General features: G+C 34.6%; 2 protein-coding genes across 2 annotated transcripts in view; both read left to right on the forward strand.

The window, feature by feature from the left end:
* Nucleotides 1–18,987, forward strand: part of Ninac (STKc_myosinIII_N_like and MYSc_Myo21 domain-containing protein ninaC) — a 1,002,000-nt gene that overhangs the window by 846,406 nt on the left and 136,607 nt on the right. The window lies entirely within an intron of this gene.
* On the forward strand, nt 522–1,644 carry LOC141537855 (uncharacterized). The gene is made up of 2 exons (XM_074259042.1): nt 522–838; nt 981–1,644. Exons 1-2 carry the CDS (start codon nt 764–766, stop codon nt 1,251–1,253), a joined length of 348 nt encoding a protein of 115 aa, XP_074115143.1. The 5' UTR covers nt 522–763; the 3' UTR covers nt 1,254–1,644.

Genomic DNA, 18,987 nt, shown 5'->3' on the forward strand with positions numbered 1-18,987 from the left:
ACTAGCTTTTAAGAAATTTTGAATAACTTAATGACCGGATTCTCGCCTAAGTGCAGAGCAAATTAGAACTTGGAGATTCCGGTTCTTTAGGATTTATTTACTGGCCGAATTCTCGCCTAAGTGCAGGGCAAATTAGAACTTTAAGAATGCGACTCTCTAAGATACTTAAAATTAGTACGTGGCCTGCCGGTTAAACCGCGTCCAAACTTCCTTTAAGTGCAGTGCAAATTAAAGCAAAGGACTCTACAAGGCACGGGCCCGTCAATTAAACGCGGAAGTCGAATTAATTAACAAAAGACCGGGAGCGGTCTCCGTTTCTCGTTTTTAAATGCTCGCGGTGCTGAGTTTGCAGGAGTCCCCGCTATTCAACCAGCAGTCACGTAGCTTCTATTTTATTGTGGCTTTCGCGCATGGAGAAGTCTTCCATCTGCGCGGCTGATTTAAATTTAAAAGAAAAAATTTTCGGGTGGACATAACATTCCCCGGAAAAGCGAAAAGCTGGTATAGTTTTTCGGTTTTCCTATGGCCACCTTCCCCATAAGCGAGAGCCACTTACAAATTTTATTTAATGTATTTTAACCTATTAAAAGAGTAATGAGTAAAGTCATCTGGCGCGAATATTTAAATTTAAATTTATTATTTTAATCTCGCGCTGCATAATATGCTGACGGGTGACTAATCCTTCTCGCCTCTCGATTTCGCGAAGCCGTGTCGAGTGTCAGTATCGTCTCAGCAGTGAGTAGCGTGAGTTCTGATTGTCGCGATGTATTTTACTGGAAGGAATTTTGAGGGGTATGGTACGTGGTACCAAATGGCCGTAATGGTTCACGGGGAGAAGGTAAGTTAAATTTTGATGCATTCAGTGGGGAGAAGGAATAGAAAAAGTGAAGGAAAGGAGAAGAATAAATAGAAAAGGTACCCTTCTCATAAGAAAATATGTATATAAAAAAATTTTTTTTTTTTTTTTTTTTTTTCTCTAGGACATAAGAGCGGGCATTGAAATCTTGGAGGCTTTGGCACGTCCGGTGAATCCAAGCCGGGCGTTGCTTTTGGCTTCTCGATTCATGGACGTGTTTGGTCCACTCCCTCCGGAGATCGTGGAAGCGGCGACCTTTTTCTGCCTGCAAGGCGCCGAAGGTTTAGCGGGATCTTCGGATCTTGAGGAGATGGTGTGCCCCAACAGCGAGGACATCGGGCGTTTGAGGATCGCCTTAATTGAGGCGATCTTCAATGGTTTGGTCACCATGACGTGATGGTAAGTCATTGTAAAATACTTCACAAGTTTTTCTTTGGAATGCCTACTTAAGCAGCATTCTGATTGTTGGAGATTATTTTATCTTTTGTTTGCTTCTTTGTTGCAGGCTAGGCATATTGAGTGTCATCGGTCGCGCGAGAAGAGGGATTTATTTTTTTTTTTTTTTTTTTTTTTTTTTTTTTTTTATAAATAAATTTATTTTTAAAAATAAAAGGTATTCTTCTTCTCTTTATTTTGTCTCTCTCCTTTTTCTATATACCCTTTTCCCATCTCTTAATAATAATGATAATGATAATCATAGTAGTTATGACGAAAAGCAAGAAGGTAAGTAGAATTTGGATTTATACGGAAGAAGGTAAGAATAAAGTGAAACAGGAATTAAGTGAAATAAACAGATAAAGAGAAAGAAAGAAAACAAAAGTGAAGTCCAAAAATAAAAGGAATAATTTCGATTAATAAGGATAAGAAAGGAAAAAAATTTTTTTTTTTTTTTTTTTTTTTCTGGAAAGGTGGTACGAGAGGAGGGTAGATATCGGTACATGTATATAATGATATTCGTATATGTATGTACGTGTGAGTTGTGTGTGGAGCATGCATTGAAGGCGGCACGGTTGTGGTGTAGTAGGCGTGGCTTACCGAGAGGCGACTGTAATTGAGCGAGTGTCGGTAAGCTACTTTGCTTGATGTAGCAGTTCTTTTATAATTACCGCTAGAGGACTCCTCCTGTTCTCTTTCTTACTTATACTCACTCTTATTGAATATTGAGTGTTTGAAATAAGGATTTTACAAAGAGAAACAAATCTTTATGATTTAATAATTTGGAACGATTTTAATGAGTGACGTTAGCTCGATTTTCTTAAAATCATTATAAAGTATAATTAATGTTAAAGTATTATATTAATAATATAATTAATATACTTATAAAATTTTGTTGAATACTCGGTTATAACATATAAAATATATAAAATGTAATATAGTAGATATAATAGAGTTATAATAAGTAGTTATATTTATTATGACGTATAATGATAAAATGGCAATAGTAAAATACTGTGTAATATATAATTATCGCAGATTGAATGATTGAATTTCGTTGAGCATATTCCGTAGGCTTCCCATAAACTTTGGTTCGAATGTGGATACATATTCACCAGTTTGTCGATGTTGATCGAACTAATGAGTTGCCATTCTTCGCGGATCAGATGTATTTTCTTGAATGGATCGTAGAGTAGGCCTGGGTTGGCCTCCATTGGCTTTATTTTCGTTTCTCCTGCGCTCCATGCCAGATACCCCAGTCCCAAGAAGAGAAGTAGTACGGTGTTCATGTTGAAATTGTATTGGCTCTTATATACTGAAACAAACAACTTGGGTTTCTTTTTAGTCAAATTTTTCGCGGCTGGCTGGTTTAGCCTTATTCGGGTGGAGTAATTTTCGTTTCCCATTTTCTTTTTCTATTATTAAATTTCCCATTTCATTTATTTCGACTATTTCGTATGGACCGGTATAGTAAAGGTCTAATTTATTTTTCTAGGTTCCTTCAACGTGTATATGAGGTCTCCTACACTAAATTTTGTTGGGTGTATATGTTTGTCGAATCGGATTTTAGACTCGTGTTTAGCTCTCGTTAAATTTTCCGCAGATATTCGTTGAATTTCGGAAATTCGACTAATTAAGTCTGCTAGATAATCGTTATATGATTCGATTTTACTGAAGTCCGGAAATTGAGTTGGACTTCCGGCTTTTCTTCCGTACAAAATTTCGTATGGTGTAAATTTTGTGGCTGTGTGCACGGTGGTGTTATAATTCAACATTGCCATTGGGACATACCGATCCCAGTTACTGAATTTATCTACATAAGCCCGGAGGTAGTCGATTAAAGGCTGGTGAGATCGTTCCAAGGCTCCGTTCGATTGTGGATAGTATGAGGAAGTTGTTATTCTTTGAATTCTCAGTGCTTTGGCTAGCTGTTGAATTAATTTGCTTGTAAATGAGGTGCCCTTATCTGATAGAATTACGCGAGGGCACCCATAAAGAGCGATATAATGATTTAACAGGGCATCTGCAACAGTTACTGCTCTGATATCAGGGAGAGGAACTGCCGCAGCTGCTTTAGAAAAATTATCCTGGATCGTTAGGATGTGTACATTTCCGTCAGGGGTCATGGGCAGGGTCCTCCTACCGTATCTATACTAATTTTTCGAAAGGTTCGAAGGGTGTGTCTGTGATGAACATAGGCTGTTTGGTTTTTATTCGCGTGAGTTTATTTTTCTGGCATATCTCGCATGCTCGTATATAATTGTAGATTTTATCTTTCATTCCTGGCCAGTAATATTTTTCGCGAATACGCCAATATGTTTTTACCACACCTTTGTGGCCCCCTATTAGGCTGTTATGATTTTCCTCAATTATTTTTGTTCGAAGGGATTCGTCTGGTACCTCGACGTTCCCTTCGCACAAGGTAATTGTTATTGGACAGTCTCTTAGTTCGTGTAATAAATAGGCTTTTATGTCTAAGTCGTCAAATTCGTCCCCCTGCTTTGCACAGCGAAACGAATGAATGTCGTATTTGTGCATTGACTGTCGAAGATTTCTCAATCCTTCGATCAGGTCGATAGGGTCTAATTTTTCGAAATGTTTTGTTTTGATAAATACCGTAAAGATTTTACAACGACCTAGCTTGGTGACGAATACGTCCCCCTTTGTAGGCTTTGAGGCGTGAAGGTCATCGGCATTTATAAATTTTAAGTCGCGGAGCAGTTTCGCTACGGGTTTTATTATTTCGCAATCAGCTGCTAAAAAGTGTACTAAGTGGTCTCGAGCGTAAGTAAGCCCGTCTCGGCTGGTTGAAAATTTGATTTTTATGTCGGACCCTTTTGGCGGTATACTTTCGTCTGAACTCGAGGGTGAAGATATTCTTGGTCGATGGCGCCTTTCGGCAAAAATATCTTCAGCCTCTTCGAAAGTTGGAGGGTCGTAGGCGACAAATGGTGGTCCGAATCGGCTGTTCCCTACGTCATCCCCCACTGTTTTATTCCCGCTTGTAGTTGTTTCGCGTCTAATTTTATTGGAATCGCTAGGCTTTTCCGAATTGCTAAGTGATTTAATATTATTATTAGCCTGTGAATTATTTAGTTTTGATTCCGTTTCGATAAGTGTGTTATTGGGGTTGGCTGATTCGGTTCCGGCCCTTTCGGTTATTGCTTCGCCGTTTTCGTCTACGATTTGGCCGCTAACATGGTCATAATGGATCCCCATGGCCGCTAATTCATCGGGAATGAGGACTCTTCCGAAGATTGGGGTTCGGGGTTCTGGACCGTCTCCTAAATATCCCGCGAATCGCGATCTGTTTACGTTCTGGGGAGTGAAAGTATTTATGTTTGACTCATTTCTATCGTATGTATCGGTGACGTTTCTGAAATTAATGTCGTCTGTTTCAGTCGAGGGCTCCGATTCTATGATGATGGGCTTTTCTGCTCCGCTGGAATCTCCGCTTTTTCCGGTTTCTTCTGGACTGATATCGCTGCTTGATCCTTCCTCAGGGTTTTCGCTGTTGTCTCTTAGAAATTCGTCGACATTAATTTCGGTTGCAGTGTCATTGTCTAACGAGTCTTCTTCGTTACTCCAGAGTGGAGGCATTTTGCTGAGTGCTTGGCGGATTGTTTTTGCTATCTCAGAACTTGTTCGTTTTAATTCGGCTAACTCTTGGGGAGTGTAGTTGAATATCGCTTCTTCTCGTCGGATTTTCTCTAGAGCTCGCTCCCGATGGGTGTTTTCCGGTGGTAGCCGTCTTTTGAGGAGTTCATCAAACATTTCTATTAATTCGTGCGTTGACCGTCGTTTTTGTGGAACCCTTATTTCGCTGCCACCAGTGTTCTTTATGTTATGTCCAAGGGCGTTTAAGTGGTAGCGTAAACGGTGGAGGTTTGGACTAACGGCTTAAAGAATACGCAACGGAGTTTTTAATTCCGTTGTTTTAATTATTTATGTGGGACGTTTTCGACGGACGAATTTACCACGCCTTCGTTTGAGACTGATTACGGAATTTTATTAAGAAAAGGTGTACTTACTCTTTGCAGGATTTTTAATTATTACCGGATCCGTGATTCCGGGGCTGCTGTTAGCGCCTTTTCCTGGGTTGGGCCCTCTGATCGGTCCTTGCGGCGGATAGAGTTGGATGGATTGGGCTGCTTATTTTTACGAAATGAATTGATTCGAACAAATTTCACTTCTCTTGACATTTATTTTTATAGACACTAAAACTCTTACACTTTAACAAATATGAATTTTAACGTAATTTAATTAAATGAATTTTATTAATTTGATTGAGCTAACGTCCTCCAGTCCCCCGTAGGGTAAAGTGCGCAAAACTAGCTTTTAAGAAATTTTGAATAACTTAATGACCGGATTCTCGCCTAAGTGCAGAGCAAATTAGAACTTGGAGATTCCGGTTCTTTAGGATTTATTTACTGGCCGAATTCTCGCCTAAGTGCAGGGCAAATTAGAACTTTAAGAATGCGACTCTCTAAGATACTTAAAATTAGTACGTGGCCTGCCGGTTAAACCGCGTCCAAACTTCCTTTAAGTGCAGTGCAAATTAAAGCAAAGGACTCTACAAGGCACGGGCCCGTCAATTAAACGCGGAAGTCGAATTAATTAACAAAAGACCGGGAGCGGTCTCCGTTTCTCGTTTTTAAATGCTCGCGGTGCTGAGTTTGCAGGAGTCCCCGCTATTCAACCAGCAGTCACGTAGCTTCTATTTTATTGTGGCTTTCGCGCATGGAGAAGTCTTCCATCTGCGCGGCTGATTTAAATTTAAAAAGAAAAAAATTTTCGGGTGGACATAACATTCCCCGGAAAAGCGAAAAGCTGGTATAGTTTTCGGTTTTCCTATGGCCACCTTCCCCATAAGCGAGAGCCACTTACAAATTTTATTTAATGTATTTTAACCTATTAAAAGAGTAATGAGTAAAGTCATCTGGCGCGAATATTTAAATTTAAATTTATTATTTTAATCTCGCGCTGCATAATATGCTGACGGGTGACTAATCCTTCTCGCCTCTCGATTTCGCGAAGCCGTGTCGAGTGTCAGTATCGTCTCAGCAGTGAGTAGCGTGAGTTCTGATTGTCGCGATGTATTTTACTGGAAGGAATTTTGAGGGGGGTATGGTACGTGGTACCAAATGGCCGTAATGGTTCACGGGGAGAAGGTAAGTTAAATTTTGATGCATTCAGTGGGAGAAGGAATAGAAAAAGTGAAGGAAAGGAGAAGAATAAATAGAAAAGGTACCCTTCTCATAAGAAAATATGTATAAAAAAATTTTTTTTTTTTTTTTTTTTTTTCTCTAGGACATAAGAGCGGGCATTGAAATCTTGGAGGCTTTGGCACGTCCGGTGAATCCAAGCCGGGCGTTGCTTTTGGCTTCTCGATTCATGGACGTGTTTGGTCCACTCCCTCCGGAGATCGTGGAAGCGGCGACCTTTTTCTGCCTGCAAGGCGCCGAAGGTTTAGCGGGATCTTCGGATCTTGAGGAGATGGTGTGCCCCAACAGCGAGGACATCGGGCGTTTGAGGATCGCCTTAATTGAGGCGATCTTCAATGGTTTGGTCACCATGACGTGATGGTAAGTCATTGTAAAATACTTCACAAGTTTTTCTTTGGAATGCCTACTTAAGCAGCATTCTGATTGTTGGAGATTATTTTATCTTTTGTTTGCTTCTTTGTTGCAGGCTAGGCATATTGAGTGTCATCGGTCGCGCGAGAAGAGGATTTATTTTTTTTTTTTTTTTTTTTTTTATAAATAAATTTATTTTTAAAAATAAAAGGTATTCTTCTTCTCTTTATTTTGTCTCTCTCCTTTTCTATATACCCTTTTCCCATCTCTTAATAATAATGATAATGATAATCATAGTAGTTATGACGAAAAGCAAGAAGGTAAGTAGAATTTGGATTTATACGGAAGAAGGTAAGAATAAAGTGAAACAGGAATTAAGTGAAATAAACAGATAAAGAGAAAGAAAGAAAACAAAAGTGAAGTCCAAAAATAAAAGGAATAATTTCGATTAATAAGGATAAGAAAGGAAAAAAATTTTTTTTTTTTTTTTTTTTTCTGGAAAGGTGGTACGAGAGGAGGGTAGATATCGGTACATGTATATAATGATATTCGTATATGTATGTACGTGTGAGAGTTGTGTGTGGAGCATGCATTGAAGGCGGCACGGTTGTGGTGTAGTAGGCGTGGCTTACCGAGAGGCGACTGTAATTGAGCGAGTGTCGGTAAGCTACTTTGCTTGATGTAGCAGTTCTTTTATAATTACCGCTAGAGGACTCCTCCTGTTCTCTTTCTTACTTATACTCACTCTTATTGAATATTGAGTGTTTGAAATAAGGATTTTACAAAGAGAAACAAATCTTTATGATTTAATAATTTGGAACGATTTTAATGAGTGACGTTAGCTCGATTTTCTTAAAATCATTATAAAGTATAATTAATGTTAAAGTATTATATTAATAATATAATTAATATACTTATAAAATTTTGTTGAATACTCGGTTATAACATATAAAATATATAAAATGTAATATAGTAGATATAATAGAGTTATAATAAGTAGTTATATTTATTATGACGTATAATGATAAAATGGCATGATTACAAGCGAGAACAACGCAAAACGTTATTTCAAAATTTCTTTTCCGAAAACAAAAAGTTTCTTCCTCCTTCCAAATAATTCTCCCAATCATAGTTTTCACCTTACTATCACTATAATTATATATTACACAGTATTTTACTATTGCCATTTTATCATTATAAGTCATAATAAATATAACTACTTATTATAACTCTATTATATCTACTATATTACATTTTATATATTTTATATGTTATAACCGAGTATTCAACAAAATTTTATAAGTATATTAATTATATTATTAATATAATACTTTAACATTAATTATACTTTATAATGATTTTAAGAAAATCGAGCTAACGTCACTCATTAAAATCGTTCCAAATTATTAAATCATAAAGATTTGTTTCTCTTTGTAAAATCCTTATTTCAAACACTCAATATTCAATAAGAGTGAGTATAAGTAAGAAAGAGAACAGGAGGAGTCCTCTAGCGGTAATTATAAAAGAACTGCTACATCAAGCAAAGTAGCTTACCGACACTCGCTCAATTACAGTCGCCTCTCGGTAAGCCACGCCTACTACACCACAACCGTGCCGCCTTCAATGCATGCTCCACACACAACTCACACGTACATACATATACGAATATCATTATATACATGTACCGATATCTACCCTCCTCTCGTACCACCTTTCCAGAAAAAAAAAAAAAAAAAAAAAAAAAATTTTTTTCCTTTCTTATCCTTATTAATCGAAATTATTCCTTTTATTTTTGGACTTCACTTTTGTTTTCTTTCTTTCTCTTTATCTGTTTATTTCACTTAATTCCTGTTTCACTTTATTCTTACCTTCTTCCGTATAAATCCAAATTCTACTTACCTTCTTGCTTTTCGTCATAACTACTATGATTATCATTATCATTATTATTAAGAGATGGGAAAAGGGTATATAGAAAAAGGAGAGAGACAAAATAAAGAGAAGAAGAATACCTTTTATTTTTAAAAATAAATTTATTTAAAAAAAAAAAAAAAAAAAAAAAAAAAAAAATAAATCCCTCTTCTCGCGCGACCGATGACACTCAATACGCCTAGCCTGCAACAAAGAAGCAAACAAAAGATAAAATAATCTCCAACAATCAGAATGCTGCTTAAGTAGGCATTCCAAAGAAAAACTTGTGAAGTATTTTACAATGACTTACCATCACGTCATGGTGACCAAACCATTGAAGATCGCCTCAATTAAGGCGATCCTCAAACGCCCGATGTCCTCGCTGTTGGGGCACACCATCTCCTCAAGATCCGAAGACCCCGCTAAACCTTCGGCGCCTTGCAGGCAGAAAAAGGTCGCCGCTTCCACGATCTCCGGAGGGAGTGGACCAAACACGTCCATGAATCGAGAAGCCAAAAGCAACGCCCGGCTTGGATTCACCGGACGTGCCAAAGCCTCCAAGATTTCAATGCCCGCTCTTATGTCCTAGAAAAAAAAAAAAAAAAAAAAAAAAAATTTTTTTATACATATTTTCTTATGAGAAGGGTACCTTTTCTATTTATTCTTCTCCTTTCCTTCACTTTTTCTATTCCTTCTCCCACTGAATGCATCAAAATTTAACTTACCTTCTCCCCGTGAACCATTACGGCCATTTGGTACCACGTACCATACCCCTCAAAATTCCTTCCAGTAAAATACATCGCGACAATCAGAACTCACGCTACTCACTGCTGAGACGATACTGACACTCGACACGGCTTCGCGAAATCGAGAGGCGAGAAGGATTAGTCACCCGTCAGCATATTATGCAGCGCGAGATTAAAATAATAAATTTAAATTTAAATATTCGCGCCAGATGACTTTACTCATTACTCTTTTAATAGGTTAAAATACATTAAATAAAATTTGTAAGTGGCTCTCGCTTATGGGGAAGGTGGCCATAGGAAAACCGAAAAACTATACCAGCTTTTCGCTTTTCCGGGGGAATGTTATGTCCACCCGAAAATTTTTTCTTTTTAAATTTAAATCAGCCGCGCAGATGGAAGACTTCTCCATGCGCGAAAGCCACAATAAAATAGAAGCTACGTGACTGCTGGTTGAATAGCGGGGACTCCTGCAAACTCAGCACCGCGAGCATTTAAAAACGAGAAACGGAGACCGCTCCCGGTCTTTTGTTAATTAATTCGACTTCCGCGTTTAATTGACGGGCCCGTGCCTTGTAGAGTCCTTTGCTTTAATTTGCACTGCACTTAAAGGAAGTTTGGACGCGGTTTAACAGGCAGGCCACGTACTAATTTTAAGTATCTTAGAGAGTCGCATTCTTAAAGTTCTAATTTGCCCTGCACTTAGGCGAGAATTCGGCCAGTAAATAAATCCTAAAGAACCGGAATCTCCAAGTTCTAATTTGCTCTGCACTTAGGCGAGAATCCGGTCATTAAGTTATTCAAAATTTCTTAAAAGCTAGTTTTGCGCACTTTACCCTACGGGGGACTGAAGGACGTTAGCTCAATCAAATTAATAAAATTCATTTGATTAAATTACGTTAAAATTCATATTTGTTAAAGTGTAAGAGTTTTAGTGTCTATAAAAATAAATGTCAAGAGAAGTGAAATTTGTTCGAATCAATTCATTTCGTAAAAATAAGCAGCCCAATCCATCCTACTCTATCCACCGCAAGGACCGATCAGAGGGCCCAACCCAGGAAAAGGCGCTAACAGCAGCCCCGGAATCACGGATCCGGTAATAATTAAAAATCCTGCAAAGAGTAAGTACACCTTTTCTTAATAAAATTCCGTAATCAGTCTCAAACGAAGGCTTGGTAAATTCGTCCGTCGAAATCGTCCCACATAAATAATTAAAACAACGGAATTAAAAACTCCGTTGCGTATTCTTTAAGCCGTTAGTCCAAACCTCCACCGTTTACGCTACCACTTAAACGCCCTTGGACATAACACTGGCATTTGTTTTAGTGAAAAACTACAAACAAACCTATTTTTAAGTAGTTTTCGAAATGATTTAGAAAAAATATACAACAGAATTTGGTGTATAAGGACTGATTTAAAACGTATGGTAAAAGTTCGTGGCAAAATAATCTGTGGCACTTGTGATTTACCGGCAAAGGCTATTTTTCTGAACATGACAGGGCATAATGGAATTTTCGGATGTTGCCACTGTAAAATTCAAAGCAAATATTTTAATCGAAGACGCATTTACCCCTTCAAACCAAATCCTGCACTCAGAAATACTAGAGAATTTATTGACGACGGTAGAAAAGCTATCAAATTTCAAAGCGCAGTTCATGGAATCAAAGGTCCAACAGTCTTAACACAAATAGTGTATGATGTTTTTAACACAACTGTTGTTGATGTAATGCATTGTGTGTACTTGGGTATCGTCAAAAGATTATTTGGTTTGTGGTTTGACCGTAGTTATAGTAACTGCGAATTTTCTCTCTATAAACATTTGCAATTTATAGATAGTAAAATTAAATCTATTTCTCCTCCTGGATTTGTTTCTCGATTGACAAGATCTGTTTCAGATTATAAATACTGGAAAGCATCAGAGTTGAAGCAATGGTTACTGTATTATTCTATACCTACATTGAATTTAATGATGACTGATGAATATTTAGAACACCATAAACTTTTAGTCACTGCTATCAGTTACTTAAGTTGCACTTCTATTAGTCAAAAAATAATTTCTGTTTTATTTACCTCAATCAAAATCTATTGTTTTCGTTTTAAGGACTTATATGGCTTGACTCACTTAACCTGTAATTTACATAGCTTATATCATTTACCCGATGCTGTACGAAAGTTTGGACCATTACCGATCACATATTGTTTTTCTTATGAAGATCTTAATGGATCATTTTAACGTTTAATACAAGGTACTCGTTACGCACAATTACAAATTTGTTCAGCGCTGTGTGTTTTTAGTAGATTTCATAGAAATCTAACTATTGCATTGGTCCTCATGACGGAACTTTTGAAAAATTTTGCTATATTTCAAGTATACTCGTCGAGCTGAGTCGGAAAATGTATATGGTTCAAAAGTTTATATATATATATATATATATATATATATATATATATATATATATATATATATATCAGATATAACGCGGCTTGTCACGACGATAGCGTCGCCAATTTACGTCGGATCTTTACCAAACTCAACATTATTCTATAGATAGATACCGAAGTCAAGTTCGTAGATGAGCTTAATCGGTCAAGTAATTTAGAAATGCCAGGATTTTGAAATTTTCAAAATCATAAAAATTTATATTTCTTCACTTTCTTGCTCGAATAACTCTTGAATGGAATAACTTGTCGAAATTCTGTTAAATGCATCTGAAAGCTCTTCAAATAAGCTTTAATTTGAGTACCATTTCATATGTGTAGACTTGAAATTATTCAGAAATGCTAGGATTATAAAGTTTTCAAAATTATAAAAATTTACATTTTTTTACTTTCTTACTCGAATAACTTTTGAATGGGATAACTTATTGAAATTCTGTAGAATGCATCTAAAAGCTCGTTGAATAAGCTTCAATTTGAGTACCATACTATATGTTTTGTCTCAAAAGTAGGTCCTATTCCGCTATACCAAATATGAAATTTGCTGTTGCACTCGTTTTACCAAACGTCATCCAAAACTTATCGTTGTGGTTTGAAAATTTAAAAAATCGTTCTCTGTGAAACCTTCATCAGATTTATGAGCTCGAAGAGCTCAAAAAGATAGAAAAGTTATCTCTTTCAGCTCCAAGAAATATTTTCAGTTTCTCAATTAAATTGATCGTACACAGATTTCCACATCACCCATGAGGTACTGTGCAAGTGAATGCGTTCCCATTTTATTACATGGCGGGTCCCCTTTAGGCCTAAACCATGGCAAATCATCAACATAAATTTGTAATTCTACTTTGATGTAATAGTTCACAATTCCTGATTAAGAATACTGATTGATAAGAATTTACAAGTGATCACTATATGCAAAGTGTATATCTGTATATACAAACAAATGATTTGACAATATTTTTAGAGAGGGATATTTCAAATGTTTCTATGTTTCCTAAAAAAAATATTGTCTAATCATTTGTTTGTATATTGAGACAAAGAAAAAAGTATTGAAAAGTATTGGTTTTCTAGTCAATCTAATACTTTTAAATACTTTTTTCTTTGTCTTAATACTTTTTTTTATTTAGGGTTATTATTATTACTTCTTAATTTCTATTAAGCTAAATTTAGAAAATTTCAAACACATGTAAGTTTATTTTTCATGTAAAACTGATAGTTTTCTCTCTTTATGTTGATGATTTTAATTCAAAATTTGTATCTTTTATTCATTATCTATTTTTTTTCATCATATTTTTTCTTATTTTTTTTTTTTTAATTTTTTTCTAATATTTCTTTATTTCTGCAATTTTATTTTTTTTGGTATGATATAATCTCAATATAAGACATATTTATTTGGTTATCAACATAGTTCTTACGTGTTAATGAATTTATTTATACTATAAATTCTTTGGTCCTCAACTTTCCGTCGTTAAAGTAATAGCATCTTAGGATAATAAAAATATTTCAAAATCTAATTATATTATGTGCCATGCTCCAGTCTGTAATGGTCATCGATATATGTATGTCGTTTTTTTTTTATTATTTATTTTCTTGTAGATATCTTCTCTAGTACCAAGACAATATAGTTAAAATTCAATTAATTAATTAATTAACTAACGCTTAATTAATATTATTTTTCATTGAATATTTTAAATTTCTAAGTATGCTGGTACACAAAAAAAGACTTATGATCCTAAGGTGGAAATTCAACAATAAAGCTCATCTTAGAACATGACCTTCGTATTTATCTGTAGAATAAGTACGTTAAGTTTAAAAATGATCCATAATGAGTTAGAAACGATAATTTCGTATTCAATCCAAGTAATTTTTAGATTTTTACATTCATTTTCATGAAATCTACTTCCATTTCGGCTGCCGAATGACCTTTTTAACAATGTGATTGAACTGAAATCGAAAATATTAGAAAATGATAACGTAACACAATTTAGAAAAAAATTAGAATTATTCAATCTGCGAAAACGTAAACTCTTGTATATCTCTGAAAAGCACTTTATTATTGGTAAACTAATCAAGTACGAATTATCAGTCTCATTGCAAACAATTTTTGAAAAAAGCAATGTACGTCTACAAACATCCCTCAATGTTTTCAAATTTTTTCGATTATTTAAGAATTGTGTGGCGTATGATGCTGAGTGTTATAAACGTAAGAGAAAAACAAATTCTTCTGTTGTGATTTACGATTATAATGACAAAAAAAGAATCGGGATAATTAATGAATTTATAAAAATTTGTTCTTGTCAAGAATCTTCCTGTCAGATCAATTGTACAACTAGTGATTTTTTTGCAATTGTCACAAATTGTATTGTAGTACGATCGATTATTCCCTATTCTTTAGTTGACATGATTGATTTGTGCATTAAATCAAACGAGTCCCCATTGGCTACAAATATAAATAAATTATTGAATTTATGTTTTTGCATAGAAAATTATGACGAAAATGAGCCAAACACATTTTACGTTGTAAGGCCAATAAATCTGACAGAAATAGATTAAATCAAAAGTTAAAATAATAATTAAGATAAAATATTGTTTAGGTATTCTAATTATAATTCTACTAAAAAAAAAATGTAAGCGTTAGTAAGATTTAAAATTTACTCTAAAAAATCTATATTTATTGTTATTAGTTTGTTGTTTGTGTTATTACAAAAAAAATTTGATTATTCAATTATTTAAAAAATAAATAAACTAAAAATATATTTTAATCTGCATTATTGAACTAAATTTATTAAACTAATCTACATTTATAATATATTTTTCTAATTTTATAGCTTTACTTGTTAGAAACTATAACGACAGTTAATGTTTAAAAAATTTGTTCGTTATCATATGAAACACACGATCAAATTGATATCAACTTCATAATGTGTTTATAATAAACTTATTATCTATCAAGTATAAAAATGCAATGAAATTAATATAAACTTCTAACATTTTTATAATCAACTTATTATGAATCAAATATTAATTTTTTACTGTTTCAGAACTTTTATTAATTACTGTTAAATTTAATTAAATTAGTCATAGATTTCCTCTAAGTTAATTAAAATAGTTTTTTTTTCTTTAAGATTTCGGCTGTAAAAACAAAAAATACAATCATAAAATAAAACACATTTATCTTATAATTAATTCAATATGAATTTCGTACTAAATTGATAATAATTATTAATAAATTCATGATGAATTACTCCTCTTCGTTGTCTTAATTTTTTTCGATTAAAAAATTTTAAATCTTCCAAGCTGGAAATATACTATTTTTATAATGTATGTTAGATTCAATTGTAATAGAAAATTAGAGGATTTTTATAGCTAATTCATTATCAAATTCATATTTGTTTCAAAATCTGGATTTCATTATTAAATTCATAATGAATCAAATTTTTTTTTGCACGGGTATTGCAAACGATGATTTTGTACTGTTTGAAAAATCTTCTGCCTTTCATCTTCATCATGAGTTGAAGCTTCATTGAATTTCTGAGTAAAGGCGACTCCTCTTTCAGCGATATCATTTACTACTTTCAAGTTTCTGAATGGGTCAAGACATTTGTAGTAATCAGGATTTGATTCCCATGTGTGTTGTTCAGTATTTAAAAATTTATATGAAAGATCAAACAGTTTGAAAATGAACGTTGATTTCGGAGTCACAAAATCACTGATATTGATGTCAGCAAGTAAAGAAATTAAGCTATAAGGCACTGAAAAATGCTTATTCGATTTCTCAAAAACTTTATTATTATTTATTTTTTCAACCATTTTCATTTTTTTTTCTGGCAACACCGTATCATCGAACAAAGCCAAGCAAGCTAGTTGTTCGTGCAAATACCGTCAATGTCTGAATATATTTTTTAGTGCTGCATTGGCAATGTCTGGATGCATTTTCCGATATTCGATAAGATTATTTATCAGTTTCAAATCAGAATTTGGTGCTTTTACCGCATTTGGAGCACCGAACCATATTTTAACGTAAAATAATACAATGAATACACAGACTTTACGTAGAATATCCAGCACTGCGGCTGATACTTTGAACTGCTTACAAAATAAATATATTTTCAAACAGTAAAGAGTTTTTGAAAGCCATTTTGCATGATGACAAGCACCAGGTGCCTTAACTTTTACATCCTGATTGTTAATACCACCCAAAAAGATGCTGCTCAACACTAACAATTCTTTTTGGTCGTCCTTTTGATGATTATTCAAATTGGAAAACAGAGAACGAACTAAAATTCGGGTTCGAGTCCGACATACACCAATAAATATTTTCAATATTTGTGTATTATTCTGCTGAGCCCAAAAAAAAAAATTAAAAACGAGTTCCAATCTCAAAAAGTTCCCCCCTTGTAAGTCGCTCATGACCTTAGTAGTTTATGCGACTTTAAATGAACAAAAAACAATTAGGAAAACGGTTGATCCTGAAGGCCATCCCTGCAACTTCCCGCTACTTTCGTAATTAAGCGCTCGAAATTGCACTTATTATGTTTTTGAGTTCTTCGAGCTCAAAAATCTAATTGTCGTGTAGTTTTGAGCTCTCCGAGCTCAAAAGTTTGATAGGACTTTAATAAATCGCTATTTTTTTAATTTTCAAACTGCAATAACTTTCGAATGAATGAACCGATTTTTACGCAGTTAGCAGCATTCGATGCAGTTTTTCAAATTATATGGTATACTTTCAAGCACAAATTGATCAAACCGGAAATTTCAGTGTAATCCGAAAAAAACACTTTTTGTCGATTTTTTTCGTCAACGATAACTTACGAACGAATCAACCGATTTTGACCGGCTTGGTGGCGGTCGACGTGGTTTTTTTTATGTTAAAAGCTGATTAGTTGTTGGAATTGATCGGTCAAGCCGTTTAAAAGTTATTAAAAAAAAAATCACATTTGAAAAAATTTTTTTTCGTAGTTTTTTTAAGATTTCTGAAAATCGACCAGTCCGAATAGATCCAAACCATATTCAAAATCTAAGTTAAGTCAAGCCCTATCGATTGGCGTTAGGCGCGATAGAATCGGTCAAGCCGTTCAAAAGTTATGAGAGATTTGCATCCACACACACACACACACACACACACACACACACACACACACACACACACACACACACACACACACACACACACACACACACACACATATGCATACAGCATCGCGGAAGTAGTCAGGGAAGCTTCCTGAGACCTTAAAATGTCGAGTTCTGATGAAAACTCGATTTTGGGAAAACGGGATGAAAACAATAACTTCCCGATTTTTGAAAATCTTCGATTTTCTTAGCGGGAAGTTAAAAAGTTTTTTTGTTTTCTCTCACTTTCGAATAAGGTAAAGTTATGCAGATCCATAATATTGGAATCTCAAGCATTTGAACATGGAATCAACGACGTGGAAATATTTACCCAGTAAACACGCTTACGTCAATGTAACGTAAACATGACATTGAGCTATGTCAAGATTTTCGTAAGATATAAATCACGAATGAATCATATTGTCTCATTGTTTCACACTTCTTGATGTAAGATTCTGAAGTAAAAATATGACGTAGTCATGACGTCAGTATTATGTCTTAATGATATTTATGACGTTAATATGACATATGTGTGATGTTGTAATAGGATGAATTTACGCGGTGTCGATAAGTCGCCGGAGATCGTTAATTATTCGACGCAGCACTAGCGTTCCTCGATCTTCGTGACCCTTAATAGTAATTAAGAGGGGGGGGGGGGATTAGGTAAGTATACGGTGAGTGAGACAATCAGAAGAGGTTGGTCGGCCGACATCATCGGTCACAGTGCATAAGGGCAAACCAAGGTAATTATTCACTCTCACGTTTCTATTCGGAATGCGGCAATAAAAAAAAATTAACAATTTCCCATTTGTAATTCTTAAACAAATTCTTATACGTACTGACGTTACAGGTAAATAAAAAGGAAATTAATTGGAATCAGATTCCGGGAGAAATTGAAGCACCAGGAGCTTGAGCTGGAGTTTTTACAAAATCCGGACAACGGAATAAATCTGGACATCAGGAAATTTTCTTTGAGTTGTATTTGAGGTACCGAAATTTACTCCGTGGGCGGGAAATCGACCGCGGTTTACACTCGGTTCTCTTTACGTTTTCTCAATTACACATATGCATTTTATTAATTAATCAATTAGTGATTAATAACATTCGTTAGTTTGGACTGAGTGATTTTCACGGGGGTTTATGTCCAAGAGTCACTCAGTCGACCTTGAAGGATAAATTCTTTCAATATTCTCAAAGAGAAAATTTTAATTAACAAAAATTTATCAATTAAATTTATTTTACGTCTGAAACTCGTTTATTAAGTATTATAATTTTATAATTAATTAATTGGGACGAGAAAAAATGTTAAGAAGTCGAGATTTACCCAAGCCAGCTTAAGCTTATTATTATTATTGTTAGTGAGTTGGCGGTGATCTACGCGCCGCTTGACGGCGCATACGACTCCTCTCCCCTACATTCTTTTATTCTTTCTCGTGCTATGTACTCTTGGCGTTATTACGTGCTAACACGTACCTTATTATATTAATTATTATCTTTGTATTCTACGTTATATATTATTGCAATATCACTTAATTAATCATTTAGAAGTTAAATAAATATTTATTTAGATTATTAAACACAAACATTGGTTTATATTTAATTCACTTCCTCACAAAAAAAAACGAATGATTAATTTTTATGCTTAAATAATCGTCAAGTGTTTTCTTGTAGAATTTTGGTGAAGCGTCGATAGATATATTTGCGCCGCATGAATTCCAAGTACCCAAGATCAATAACAACCAAACTAGTGAATGTTCTGCACGGAATGAAAACTGTATGAAAAATTACGGTGGAAACATCGTAATTTTCAGTATAGAATATTGTAGTGCCGGACCTAAACTAAAACATTGTAATTCTTACGATGCAGCATCGTAAATTTCTATCACTCAAATTAAAAAGAAACTTATGTTATGTCGGACTC

Source organism: Cotesia typhae, unplaced genomic scaffold, assembly GCF_013202065.1.
Source record: "Cotesia typhae breed Kobodo isofemale line unplaced genomic scaffold, CoteBio_Ctyphae contig_17, whole genome shotgun sequence".
Lineage (NCBI taxonomy): Eukaryota > Metazoa > Arthropoda > Insecta > Hymenoptera > Braconidae > Cotesia > Cotesia typhae.